A 14,690-nucleotide genomic window follows, 5' to 3' on the forward strand; every position below is an offset into this window, starting at 1 on the left:
CATCCTCTTTAGCATATTAGGGCTCTACTTCTCTGGATATCTGTCAGCCACTCATGGAAAATGCAACACTCTCAATTAGCCAAAGGGTTCAGTTCTCCAAGAATCTCCATGAATGTTAGCATGTGACACCCATTGAGCATTTCTGTGGTGGCATGAAAGAACAGCCAAAGGTCGAAGCCAGAACCCACACCAAGATCAAATCCCCAGTGCCCTTGGCTCCTTGTATAAACCCTCCTACATGGTGAAGAGAGGGCTCCCTCCTCGGGCCTGCCAAAAATATTTTATCATCTGCAAAGATAAAGCACATATAGACTTTTAATTAGTTATATATGCTTTTATACTTATGCATCTCTAAATTGAGCCCCTCACTCCCACCTCAGTGCCTGGCACACAGCATTGCATCATCTATCCAGTGAAGCGAAGTACAGAAGTTTGCATTAAACACTCCAGGCCACAGTCCAATGTTCCTTCCTCTGTAAGCGCCTTCCTAAGATATTCCAAAACAACCCAGTGCGGAGATAAGTGCTTCTATTACACCATGAGCAGCATACAGATCAAGCTGCTACTCAAAGTGGAAAACAATAATTTTCTCCTAGCGTAGCTGAACCGCACAAAACTGACGATGACCCCCCTAATCAAGTTCACACTTAAATCAGTCTTCCCACTTTGGTCCAGGGCAGAGGATTCTGTTGAGCAAACACCGAAATAAAAAAGGACAGGAGTTAAAAATACGACATAAAGGCCGGGCGAGGTGGCTCAAGCCTGTAATCCCAGCACTTTGGGAGGCTTAGGCAGGTGGATCATGAGGTCAGGAGATCGAGACCATCCTGGTCAACATGGTGAAACCCCGTCTCTACTAAAAATACAAAAAATTAGCTGGCCATGGTGGCGCGTGCCTGTAATCCCAGCTACTCGGGAGGCTGAGGCAGGAGAATTGCCTGAACCCAGGAGGCGGAGGTTGTGGTGAGCCGAGATTGCGCCATTGCACTCCAGCCTGGGTCACAAGAACGAAACTCCGTCTCAAAAAAAAAAAAAAAATACGAGATAAATGTCACACTTGTCTTGCCATGGTTGGGGAGAGCTCTCAAAAAGCCCCACAGAATTCATTAGAAACAAGCCTGACATGGTAGCAGGCCCAGAGGCAGCTGCCCCAACAGGCCTCTGACCCAAATCTCTGTTCCGAAGACCTGTTTTCAGTCTGGGGCTTGGAGATCCCGGTGGGTACCAGGACCACCCTGAGCTTGGCAATATTTCCTGCTGGAGCAGAGGCTAGGTGCCGAATAAACAGGCTCCCCCATGGCCTGTCTCCACCTGCAAGATGGCCTTCCGAAAGCAAACAAGCTTTTTCTTGCAAATTCAGGTTGCGTTCTGATTTCTCCTCCAGAGACCCCATTCCGAGGGTGGCAAGAGGTTTTTCTCCAAGGCCTAAAGAGAGTCACCTCCCATGTAACCCCTGAGTCTACAGACGTATTCGTCTGTGGACACTGCTCGAGCCAGGCTGTGACTTTCTGAGCTGTTTTCTGTAGGAAAAGAAACCTACCTACCTCAGGAATGACATGCAGGAGTCCCCAGGACAATAAAGCTGACTGACTTGTCAGGTCTTAAACGTCACCTTTCCGGGGAAGCATTGCCCCAGCCCCCCAAATTCAGTGAGCTCCCCCAGCTTATTTGTTTGCTTAACACCCCACAATTCTGTGCAACCCTCAGCACAACTGCGATCACTTTCCCAGAGTTCCCAGCTGAGTTCCATGGCGGGGTCACCTTCCCAGAGTTCCCAGCTGAGTTCCATGGCGGGGAGGGGGAAGAGACCTCTCCTGCTCTCTCCACCCCTAGAATCTCACCCAGCACTGGTACTCAGCAGATTCTGGGTAACGGCCTGTGGAATGAATGAAAGGTTCACAGGAAGACTAGCACATAAGCTGGCAGGCACACTGGAAGCTTCCATTAAGAGATTTCTACAGCGATTGACAAAGCAAAGTGAGTGGCAGGTGCCAGTCTTCCTATTTGCAAGTGATGATGAAGTTAAAGCTCACAAAGCTGAGCCATGATCCCAGATCCCTGAATTGATGAGCCCTAGACATGGGGGTTAGGTCCAGTCTTCAGACTCCCAGTCTGGAGCTCCTGCTACTTCCCACTTGGCACCACCCGCAGGGACTACAGAACCCAACATACATGTCTCCTGCCTACCCCACCCCACCATGCCCAGGATGGAGCTAAGCACATAGCGGCCACTACAAAAACTAGAATGCAGGTGGATTTGATTCCAACTACCAAACCAAAAAGGCCCTAAGTTAGAAAGACAGGAGCAAGGCTTTTAAACCTCCCAAGCCAGCAAACGACACTGAGCAAGTCACTTAAACTGTCTGAGAGCCACTGAAAGGATTAAATGAGACAGTGGCACAGAAAGCTTCTAATGGAGTCACAGTCGACATTCAGCAAATACAAGTCTCTCCCCACTCCTAACCCTGTTACTAAGCCACTGTGGCTCTTACACATCTGAATTCCCACAGCTCTCCCTGAAACACTGGAAATTCTGGATGGCTGTGTTCAGGGCTGTCACACAACTCAGAAATGCCTGCCCATTCAAAGTTGGCCACAAATGGAAGCACGCAGGGCCTCTGCAAAGCGCGGTGCCCAGATGGGTCCACCCTTTCAGGAGTTCTGTGTCCTCACCCCTCCTCCACTTTCCCATTGCCCTGGCTGCAGACTTTCATGAGCAGTTTAAGCAAACAATGACGATGCCTTCCCTACCCAGAGCCCTGTAACGGTGGCACCCGCACGCATCTCCTTTCAGGAAGGGCCATTGTAAGGCCAGAGAATTTGGCCACATTCCTGCTCATGCCCCACTCTTGAAATACTAGGCCTGCAGCCCTCTGCAATTTGAGCAAAGAACATTTGAAACAACTAGAGAAAGTCCCACTTCGCAAGGTGGGTAATAAACTACGACATTTAGTGGAAGTCATATCCCTAAGAAAATGGGATTGGCAGAAACTGAGGATGGATTTGAGAAGGGTGTGAGATGTGGATGAAAGATGGAGCACAGCAAGCAGCCAGGCAGCGGCCCTGTCCATCAAGCCAGAGTCCAGGCTGCAGCAGACTCCAGGCAGAGACTCCCCAGCGGAGGCTGTGCCATCCTGCCCCCGGGCAGGGGACCCAAGGGACCCACTGAGAGTGGGAGGGAGGGAGCTGAGAAGGGACACGGCTGGGTAAAGACCCACTGGCAGAACTTTCTCCAAAGGCCATCTGCCAAAACAGCCAGCCATCCACATCCCCAAAGCGGAAATTCAGCTGTATTTGAGGACTGAAGAAATAGGCAGAGAAGGAAGAGGTCTCCAGCAGAAAGCTCCTTAGCCAGGGGATTTCGAGTGTGGCGCAAAAGGGACTTGACTCTCCCGGCAGCCTCCCAATTGCACAACTCTCTCTTTACCTAAGGGCATAAGCCAGAGCTGAAATGCGGGTCAGGGTAAAGGTCAAGCTCTGGGAAGCTGGGCGGGGCCTGCGGGAAGCATAGATATGGTCCCATAGGGAGGCAGAGGCTGCAACGGGGAGACCAGGGACTCCAGGGACTGGCCCATCCCAGACACATAGACTGGGAGAAGCCAGTTGTCCCCTGGAGGCACGCAACCACGGGCGCCCCCTCGGGCCGCCCAGCGCAGAAAGTTCCTTACCTGGTAGAGGCGGCTCCGGAGCCGACTTCTCCCTCCTGGGAGCTTTCTTGGGATTGGTGGCCTTCTTGGACGGCCTGGGCTCCTGCGGGCGCGGCTCCCACTTCTCCCCGGGCCCCGCAGGCAGCAGCGGAGAGAAGGACTCAAGCTCGGGCTCCTGGCGTGTGTAATAGGGCTCCCGGCTCCAGATCTCCTGCCCGTAATAATCGGGGTCCTCAAGGGCTGTGCCCTGGGCTCTGACCCCGGCCAGGGTCACTGCCAGGAGCACCAGAGCCAGCGCCAGGCCAGCGGTCCCCAGGCGGGACATGCCCGCTCCTCCCCACGCCCAGGCCAGGGTCACGGTCACCGGGAGCGCCGGGTGGGCTGCGGGCGCAGAGAGTGGCGCAGGGCAGGGGCGCAGGGCACAGCAGAGCGGTGGGCGGTGCGAGGGAGGCAGCCGGCCAGCGGCGCGTGTGACCGGCCCTCCGGGCTGGGCTGGGCTGGGCCGGGCCGGGGCGGACAGGCGGACAGGGGCGCGCGGAGGCGCGGGGCGGGCGCAGGGGGGGGCCGGCCCCGCCCTTCCTTCTTCCCTCCCTTTCCCGGCGACCCCGCCGAGGCAGGTCCTTGGAGGCAGATGTTCCAAGCAGCCAAGCCCAGGAAAGCCCCCTGCGCCCCACAGTCTGTCTCCAGCCCCCTTCCCCTCCCCCGCAGGCCTGGGGGCCTGCTGGGGGCCTGCTGGGCGCCTGCTTCCCCAGAGATGCTAATGAGTTTCAATCTTAGGAGAAAACATATTGAGGCCTGCTGTTCCATTCCTTTGTTTTACAGGTGGAGAAACGTGACCTGAGAGGAGAAAAGATTGGCCCGGGGTCCTAAAGTAAATCAGAGTCCAAGCAGCCTCCAGCTCTCAATGCCCTGCCCGTCTGCTGACCACCCTGCAGACATGGATTTCCCACTGGCCGTGCTTCTGTTTCAGGAACTGGGAATGAGGAATTCCTGAGGTTTCCCGGTTTTCGGGGAGTAAGTTTCCCTGGGAGTAGGGGCTAGGGACCCTGGAGGAGCCCTGCTCCCATCTGAGATTGTGATTCTGTTGGGTCTTGGGAAAGACAGTGACGTTACCCCAGGGCTGCCGTCCAGGGGTCACAAGAGGGTTTGTGGTTCATCCAAGAGCAGGCTCTTGCCCAGAGTGTCCTTTGAGAAAGGGCCTCCGACTTCAGACAACTCTGCATGGGTCCTTTATGTCGAGCCCAGGCCCATGGCCTGGAGGCTTCTGCTCTCCGGGCAGGGATGTGGGGAACCAGGGATTGCATGGTTTCCTTTGCTGCTGAAACAAACGATGACAAACTTAGTGGCTTCAGACAACTCCTGTCTCATATCTCTGCAGGTGAGAAGGCTGATGCAAGTGTCACCAGGCCAAAACCAAGGGGTTAGTAGGACCAGGTTCCTTAGGGGAGCCTCCAGGGAAAAGTCCACTTCTTCACTCACTCAGGTATTGGCTGAATTCAGTTCCTTGCGGTAGTAGGACTGAGGTGCTGTTCGCTTGCTGGCTGTGGGCTGAGGCACCTTTCTTCCTCCCAGCAGCCTGTTTCCCCTCCTGTCTTCTGCAGGTGCCTCCAGGCCTTTCCCTGGTCCTTGCACGTGGGCCTGGCATCTCAGAGCCAACACTGGCACAGCTTCAAATCTCTTCCCTTCCTGCCACATCTTTCTGCCTTTCAGCTAGAGAAAATCCTCTACTTTCTTAAGAGAGTGTGACTAGATGGGCTCGCCCAAAATATTTAGGATAGTCACCCTCTCTTAAGTGATGACCTTAACCACATTTGCAAAGTCCATTTTGCCATGTTCCCTAACTTTTTGCCAGGTTCCCTAACTGTCCCCTGTTCTAGATATTCAGGTATAGATGTCTTTGGGAAGCCATGAAGCATTTGACAGGGACAGACCCTCAACCCTGCATCGGCCTATGATCCAAGGATGCCACTAAGCTGAGTCAGGGCCTCACCATTGCCCTGGAGTGAGGACTTCCTCAGAGTGGGGGCTCCCGAGACTCCCACAGTGGTCAGGGCTTGGGCCAGGACAGCTCTCATTATCTTCCTGCACAGGCCACTCAACCAGGCCATCTTTCAGGTCAGTCTTCCAGGCTCCCAGTTTGAAGGCCACAGCAGAATGACTGGGAGAGGAAGAGGCTGCTGGTTGAGGGAGGTCCTGTCTGGGGGAGCCAGGAGGCCTTGGACCTGCCTGTCAAACCCCAGGATGCTCCAGAACCCAGAGCCAGCAGAAGTCTCCAGGGTGACAGGGCAGGAGGGTCCCCTTCCCCACCCACTACTCTCTGCTCCCCATCCCTTCCTGAATCCCCGCCCGCCGTCCTCCATTACCTATGCCCAGGGCTCACTCCAGACAGCAACACAGTCTTCAGTGGTGAAACGGAAAGCGCCTCCGGCAGCAAGCAACACACCCAGCGTTCCAGCAAGCTATATGAAGTGCTAACAGAGGCTGGCCTCGCATCCGGGCCAGAGGGGCTGCAGAGGCTGCCCAGGCAAGGACTGTGCCCTGCACCACCTCCCTCAGAACCTCCAGAGTTTGCTTAACAGCAGACAAACACCCAGGCTGCACCCCAGACCTTCAGATCTCCTAAAGACGGGGTTCAAGCACGAGCATATCTAAGAAGTTCCTTAAGTAATTCTGACAGAGTCCAAATTTAAGATGAATCTTCTTCCTCTCATTTTACACAGGATCCTGAGGCCCAGATTCACCCAAGGACACACAGCAAGTCAGTGATGGCCCAGACTAACCCTGCTCTTCTGACTTTAACCAATATTTAAAGTCGGGCTGTATACATCTCATGGCCCCAACCCATGAGTCCTGAAGACATTTTACTTCTTTTCAGCACCACTCAGGTGAGTAACTTAACATACACCTGCTCTGCAGTGTCTGGAAGTATCCAGAGAAGGCCCCACCCAAACATGCCTCTCAACACGTCCCTGGAATCAAGAAATGAACCCACTCATTACTGCTTTCCCTATTAATTCTTGCTTGTTTGTTTTCCCTGGAGAGGCCATAATTAAAGCAAGCAGAACAATTTAGAACAAGAATTGATTGCACTGATGCCAGGTCTCCCAACACAGCAGCCCACGGCACCATTCCTGAAGCGTCCTTTGTCTACCTCTGGCTCCCTCTCTCTGGTGCTGACTGTCCTGGAAATGTGCAGGGCACAGCCAGAGCTCATGAAGTTTAGGAAGATAGGGTTGCAAAGCTAACCTCATTTTCTTTATTTTTTTTTTTTTTTTTTTTTTTTTGAGACAGAGTTTCATTCTTGTTGCCCAGGCTGGAGTGCAATGGCGCGATCTCGGCTTACCTCAACCTCCGCCTCCTGGGTTCAGGCAATTCTCCTGCCTCAGCCTCCTGAGTAGCTGGGATTACAGGCACGCGCCACCATGGCCAGCTCATTTTTTGTTTTTTTAGTAGAGACGGGGTTTCACCATGTTGACCAGGATGGTCTCGATCTCTTGACCTCGTGATCCACCCGCCTCAGCCTCCCAAAGTGCTGGGATTACAGGCGTGAGCCACCGCGCCTGGCAAGACAGACTCTTAATGGCTTCCTGTACAGCACTGATAAGCTCTGTGATTAATATGCTAACTTTGCATCTTCCACAGAAACCAACAGAGTACAAGAAACACAGAAAATGTTTGGGCTTCCCTGAGACCCACTTACTCAACTCTAGCCCTGAAGTCCTGTAGAAGGACACGACTTCCTGCCAGCCTGAGCGTCCACTCATTAGTTTCTGGTGTGTCAATATCACAATCTTCCTCATCACTAATCTTGCCTAGAGTCTTTCATGGCATCAGCCAAAGAGTGCTTCTCTCTAGAACTTTTCTGTTCTCAGTCTAATAACGTGTCTGTTTAACTCAGGTCTGGAACCCTCAGCAAGGGCTGTGAGTCTCTCCGCAGAGTATAAGTGCAGCTCCAGAAAGCACTGGCTCTCTCTGGATGTCAGCCAGGCTGTAAACCAGACACTGGAGTCGGGGGCAGCAATGGGGGCAAACTGGGAAACCAAAGTGGCAGTTCAGAAAGCCCCCCGGTTTCTGAGTTCTTCAAACGGTTCTTTAAAGCCAACCACTGTTTGCCTCGGTTGAGAATCTGCTAAGCGCACTTCTGCTAAGCCAAATAAGCCCGTGTTTGTCCCTTCATTCATTCCTCAGACAGGATCCTGCAAAGCCAGCTTCTGTTATGCACCATAAATCCATACTTGTCTAATAATCCTCAAAGACCTTACACGGCTAATCACTTTTCAAATATTTATGAGCCCCAGAGAGGAGATTTATGTTAAGCTGCTTGGCAAGGAACAATAGAGTGTACGGGCCTAGAGAACATTCTGTTGAAACAAATATTGTCAAGACATCAATATTTTTATAGCATTTTTCATAAGGGACTTTTCACACCTGCTCATTTCCCTAATTATCCCTGAGACTTTTACACTTTCAGAGAGAATGAAAATGGAATTTTTTTTGAAAGATCATTAATTTGAAAAATTAGCTGCTATATAAAGAAAAATACATACTCAGGCACAGCCATTACTAAAAATATAGTCTTGAGATGGATGCACAGGGAGAGAGATACTAAGTTGTTATGGCAACTATCATTCTAATTACAAAGCTGGAGGGTTTTTCTCATTCATTACTGTGTTGAGATGTGCTAGTTTAAATGGCAATGTCCTTTGTAATGTCCTCAATCTCATTACTACGTAATTACCCATTTCATATTTAATTTTCAGTATGTCTGTTCTTAGTCCCATGCCCTGTACATTTGGCATCTTTTGATAAGCCCTATTCTCAGTTCATGGGTCCCTTTTACAGCTTGATTCCTCTCCTTGCTATTCCCTCCACTCTGTGGTTTCATTTTCAATTTGACCTTTGGGACACTTGCTTTGGCCTGAGGTATTCCATTTGTAAACAGTGAGACGCTGTTGTGAAAGCTCTTAAGAAACGGCATGAACAGGCACCCGGGGAGACTCTGAGCACAGGATACATCGGAGCCTGCTGAGCAGCTTCGGAGACACTGCACTTCTCGGCAACCTACTATGTGCAGGATTATTTACGGAAGTGATCACATTTGACCTTTTTGCTGGGTTCTCTGTTCGCACTCCCTCTGGGCTCCAGCCCTCTGGGCTCTCCTCTGTATCTGGGAGGCTGATCCTTATAAATTAGTCCTCTTGTCCTTTGGTTGCTGATTGGGATTGACCAATGGAGATAGGAAGATGAGAAGGGGCTCTGGGTATTTCCTCCCCTTTCCCCACACTTCCATGCCCCCCACGCACTTTGGTCTCAGGGGTGGTGGCTACATCTTTGGGCTTCCCTGAGACCCACTTACTCAACTCTAGCCCTTAAGTCCTATGGAAGGACACGACTTGCTGCCAGCCTGAGCCTCCACTCATTAGTTTCTGGTGCGTCAATATCACAGTTTGTCTCTACAGCCCTGCCCATACCTCTGCACTTCATTCAATGCACCTGTCATCTGTGTATGCATCTATTTCCTGCCGGGTCCCTGACTGATTCCATCCTCCCAAAGCCTTGTGAAGGGAGAATAGCTCCTTCTATCTTACAGTTGAGGAAGTGGCTAAGTCTCTTGCTGAAGGTCATGTAATTAACAAGCGATTGAGTCAGTTGAACCCCCAACTGTTTTGCTCCAAAATTTCTGCCTCCATCACTCATGCTATAGTCTCAGGATAAAGGGAACTGTGGCCCATCAGGTGACCCGAGATGTGCTTGGGCAGAGTGGCATAGTGTGTCAGGGTGCAGTGTGGGCACCCTGGGGTGGTCATGGGTGGGGGTGGCTTTAGCCTCCAATAAATCTCAAGCCCCTCCATCCATCGAGAGTGCTCAAGGTCTAAGTTCTTTAAATACAGACATTCTGGAGCTGCTCCTGTGGTCACTTAATGCATGAAGCCTAAAAGACAAGAAGCCATCATCTCCATGGAGTTGAGATTTGCATGAAGAGGAACTCAATGTGAGAAGCCAAGAAGCAAAGCAGAGGAAGATGCTGCCCCAGCCCCCAGCCCCCCACCCATCACTGCCACATGGGTGAGGCTGCCATGCTCTGGCCCAGAATCAGAAGCAAGGGTTTGGAAGGTCTGAGCTCAGTCATCTCTCTTCCTTTCCTCTCAGTCAGGGTACAGGGCTCTCTGAAACAGCAATGCCAAATGCAGGTGGTCCACATACTCTCTGAGGCCCCAGGGCTGGGAGAGACCTCCCATACCTGTAGTCCACTGTCAGGCAATCGGACCCCAAATCAGGGGTCTCACTGATGTTTCTGCAAGAGAACATCTCTGCCTCTCCCCACCATACAAGAGACACTGAAGTTGGGAGGATAGAGACTAAAAATACAATAAACTATTATAAACTTAATGACTTTGAAAATCTGATGAATACCTAGAAAAATATAAAATGCTAGAGCTGACACAAAAATAGGGAACCTGAATAGACCAATAATATTAAATAAATTAAAATGGGAGTCAACCAATCTTTATTTTTAAAAAGCTCTAAACCAGGTGCAATAACACACACCTATAGTCCCAACTACTTGAGAGGCTGAGGCAAGAAGATTGCATACGCCCAGGAGTTTGAGGCTGCGGTGCTCTATAAGCACGCCTGTGAATAGCCACTGCGCTCCACCTGAGCAACACAGTGAGACCTTGTCTCAAAATAATTTTTTTTAATTGGCCAGGAGTGATGGTGTGCACCTGGTCTTAGCTCCTTGGGAGGCTGAGACAGGAGGATTGCTTGGGCCCAGGAGCTTCAGGTTATAGTGAGCTATAATTACACCACTGCAATCCAGCCTGGGCAGCAGAGTGAGACCCTGTCCCAAAGGAAAAAAAAAAGTTCCAGATCATTTTTCAGTTTTCCAGTTGAATTTCCTAAGCTTTTTAAAAAGCTGATATTCCCACCTTATAGAAAGTAATTTTTTTTCTTTTTTGAGATGGAGTTTTACTCTTGTTGCCCAGGGTCAATCATGTGGTGCAACTTCCACCTCTCAGGTTCAAGTGATTCTCCTGCCTCAGTCTCCCAAGCAGTTGGGATTATAGACATGTACCACCATACCTGGCTAATTTTTTGTTTTTTTTTTAATAGTACAGATGGGTTTTCACCACATTGGCCAGGCTGGTTTTGAGCTCCTGACCTCAGGTGATCCTCAAGTCTCAGCCTCCCAAAGTAATGGAATTACTGGCACAAGCCACCGTACCCAGCCTGAAAGTTTTCTTTTACAGAAAATAGAAAAAGAGGGGAATTTACTTTGATAATTTTATTATGCTAATGTAATCTTAATTCAAAAACCAGAGAATGAAATTATTAAAAAGGAATATAAAATATTTATTTCATTATAAATATAGACATCAAAAATCTTAAGTCAAATATTAGCTAATTGAATTTTATTTTTAAAATACATAAAGTATAATTAAGTAGGCTTTATTTCAGGAATACAGAAATGGTTCAACAGTAGAAAATCTACCTATATAATTTATCCTATCAACAGATCAAAAGAAAAAAGTTGTGTGATTATCTAAATCAATGAATTATCTGAATTAGAAAAGCAGTTCATAAAATATAGCATCTGTTTGAAGATGTCCTGTACGAATGGCAAGATATCTATGCCCTTGCCTGGGGCAAATGGAATCAAAGATTCAAGTCTGGCTGGGCATGGTGGCTCAGCCCTCTAATCCTAGCACTTTGAGAGGCTAAGGTGAGAGGATCACTTGAGCCCAGAAATTCAAGAACAGCCTGGACAACACAGTGAAAACTTGTGTCTATAAAAATAAAAATGGAATAGTGGCATTTGCCTATAGTCCTAGCTTCTCAGGAGACTAAGGTGGGAGGATTGCTTGAGCCTGGGAGGTCAAGGCTGCAGTGAACCAAGATTACACTATTGCACTCCAGCCTGGGCAACAGAGCAAGACCCTGTCTCAGAAAAAAATACTTAATTCTTCCTTAACAGATTAATCTGTAAGTAATTATAAGGAAAAATAAATTTTATGCCAAAAACTTCCTGTTCAATTATTTGAGGAACCAAATAAACATACTCTAAAACATAGAGAGAAGTAAAATTTCTTCAAATAACTAAAATAGTCTTTACTTACCCAAATAAGTATTAAGGTACATTACAAAGCCAGAGAGAGAAAGAGGGAAGGAAGGGAGGAAGGGAGGGAGGGAAGGAGAGAAGGGAGGGAGGGAAGAAGAGAAGGGAAGGAGGGAGGGAAGGAGGAGGGAAAGAAGGGAGGACTTAGGCACAAAAATAAACCATTGTTCAATGCAAGAAAAGAGAGAGCTTAGGTACAGACATATGTAATATTTAGGGAACAATACATAATATGAGGATGTTACACATCAAGGTGGATTCTTTACCATGTGGCCTTGGGAAACTTGCCTCTCTATATGGGAAAAACTAAAACTGGATCCTTACCACACATGAAAGTGGACTCCAAATGGATTAAAGAACTAAATGTGAAAAGTGAAACCATAACAATAATAGAAAGTGTATAAACATATCTTTGTAACCTAGAGATGGGAAAAAACTTGTTAAATAAAAACCTCAGAAGCACAAACCATAAGGCAAAAATAAGAAGAGGAGGAATTAATGAGGTTACTTCTATCATGATAAAGGATTCATGTTCTACAAAGAACACACTTAACAAAATGAACAGGCAGATAACATATTGGGAGACAATACCTACAATGTGTAACAAAAAAACATATTTTTGAGAAGGAGTCTCCCCCTGTTACCCAGGCTAGAATGCAGTGATGTGATCTCAACTCACTGCAACCTTGACCTCCCAGGTTCAAGTGATTCTCCTGCCTCAGCCTCCCTAGTAGCTGAGATTACAGGAACCTGCCACCATGCCCAGCTAATTTTTGCATGTTTAGTAGAGATGCAGTTTCACAATGTTGGCCAGGTCTCAAACTTCTGGGCTCAAGTGATCTGCCCACCTTGGCCTCCCAAACTGCTGGGATTACAGGCATGAGCCCCCACGCCCAGCCAAAAAAGTAATATCCATGATACATAAGGAAGAAAGAGAGGAGCTCTAATAGGAAAACGGGCAAAAGCTATGAACAGGCTATTTACAGAAGAGGAAACTCAAAAGGTTAACTACATATAAAGAAATGCTCAAAGCCATTAGTAATCAGAGTAATACAAATTTAAATGAAGAGGTGTCATCTGACAACTATAAGGTGGGCAAAAATCAGAAAGTTGGATGGTGTCAAGTATTGGCGATGGTGTGGAGTTCTGGGGCACTCCAGCACTGCTGGTGAGGATTCAGATGGATACTGCCCATTTGGAGAGCAGACACATGCTCCTGACATTCCCAAAACGTGTCTGTCATACCTGAAGGTGCATTATTTATATAAAAGAAGACATAAAAGATTATGAGTCCAATGAAAATAAATGTAACTGAGAAGGATTTTTATATTAAAATGCTTGCGCCCATAAAGAATATTACATTAACCCAGGACACAAGTCACTGAAACAATTTCTACATCTTGCCATTTGAAAAAGGAAGACTTGGCACGACTAACCTAACAGATTTTTTTTTCTTTTCTAGTGAATTGAATGAATCAATCCATTTTTATGGCATTTCATTCTAGAGTCAGCCCACACTAATTATCTGGTAAAGAGGATTAACATTTTATTCTTATATAATTTTCTGATTGCTTTTAGGGAGTAAGAGACATAAAGAATAAGCAAAAAAAAATGCAATGTATTAAAAGCATTTCTCATATGTCCTTTTGCCCTCCAGGGACTTTGTAATATAAATACCCTTATATGGGAAGAAACATAGATCACTAATTCTCAAGCTGCAATTACCTGAGATCATAACACTGAACATACATCAAAGCAGAGGCACAGTGGTTTAAATCCAATTGAATTACATCTATCTTTAGGGGCACAATCAGGAAGTACAGTTTAAAAAAGAGAGCCTTGGCATCATTCCTTCACACCTGGGCTTCACTGACTAGCTTCACTTGTAAATCACATGCTGAGACTCAGTGTGTTTTTCCAGGGCTGAGGCATAGCAGAGAAGGAGCTCCTGGGAGCAGCAAACACCTTGTTTTCCTTCCACTCAAGCAAGTTTTGTGGGGCTTTTTCCCCTGTGCAGATGAAGGCAAGTTTTCACATTGAATTACAAACTTGGTAGCTAAGAAACCATTCCTATTTCTGAGGTTAACTTTCAAGTTCAAACATTTGATGCTTTGGGTGTTGTGAACAAACGTGAACCTGAAAAAGCCAATCTTTCAAGATGGATCACCATTGGCTAACTCAGCCAAAATTTAAAATACAGCCAAGCGGCCCTTTACTGAGTAGAGAGGTCACAGGCATAACTTTGAATTCCTGAAAAACCAACACCTCTGTTTAACTTTGGGACTTTCAGAGCACACCTGAACCAACCAATCAGAGTTCACCTGCTTGTGCCAATCAGAGATCAGCTGTATCAAACAATCAAGGCTCAGCTGTATTGACCAATCAGGGCCCAGTTGTATCAACCAATCAGAACTCAGCTGCACCGGAGGTAAGCGAGGTTGAATTTTTCATTTCCATAAATTGCCAACTGTTCACTGGAATGAAGTCTCTTTCCTCCCAACTTCCTTCCAGAGAACTTTTGTGCAGAGTATCCCACCCAAGTAACCACTGTCACAACCTCGATAAAATGTGTAAATATTTTTTCAAACTATAGTGGATAAATAGCATTTTTGTTCTAATAGGGGGTGAAGGGTGTTAAATATGGAAGTGTTTAAATTTTATATTTCAGTAAAGAGCCTCTAAATGGAGTTATCTGAACCTGGAGCGGGCCGGGCAGGTCATGCAGCTCACAGGCAGCCTACCCAGGCGAGTAATCTGACATGGGTCTGAGCACCTGCCTTTCCTATGCTTCCGGCACTAGCTGTGCAGCCTGGAGCAGGGACTGACCTCACCAACTTAGCCTTAGTTTACACATCTGTAAAGTGGGGAAATCCTGTCCTAACCTAATAGAGGATTATGGTGAGAATGTAATAAAATAATGCATGTAA

The 14,690-nt window shown here is 47.8% G+C and overlaps 1 protein-coding gene and 1 long non-coding RNA gene across 3 annotated transcripts in view; one reads left to right on the forward strand and one right to left on the reverse strand.

Moving 5' to 3' along the window:
• CPXM2 (carboxypeptidase X, M14 family member 2) overlaps positions 1-14,690 on the reverse strand; it is a 254,732-nt gene that overhangs the window by 149,028 nt on the left and 91,014 nt on the right. Inside the window, exon 1 of one of the 2 annotated variants that reach the window (XM_035269392.3) lies at positions 3,669-4,146. The exons of the other annotated variant lie outside the window; for it this stretch is intronic. Within the exon in view, the coding sequence (XP_035125283.2) occupies positions 3,669-3,972 (304 nt within the window). The 5' untranslated portion in view covers positions 3,973-4,146. Of the gene's footprint in view, positions 1-3,668; positions 4,147-14,690 lie in introns of those variants that run through there. 2 annotated transcript variants of the gene reach the window in all.
• On the forward strand, positions 2,829-10,037 carry LOC103787358 (uncharacterized). Its single transcript, XR_004732229.3, has 5 exons — positions 2,829-2,928; positions 4,470-4,661; positions 5,026-5,130; positions 6,368-6,532; positions 7,290-10,037. It is a non-coding gene; the product is annotated as an uncharacterized LOC103787358 (long non-coding RNA).

This window comes from Callithrix jacchus, chromosome 12 (assembly GCF_049354715.1).
Source record: "Callithrix jacchus isolate 240 chromosome 12, calJac240_pri, whole genome shotgun sequence".
Classification (NCBI taxonomy): Eukaryota; Metazoa; Chordata; class Mammalia; order Primates; family Cebidae; genus Callithrix; species Callithrix jacchus.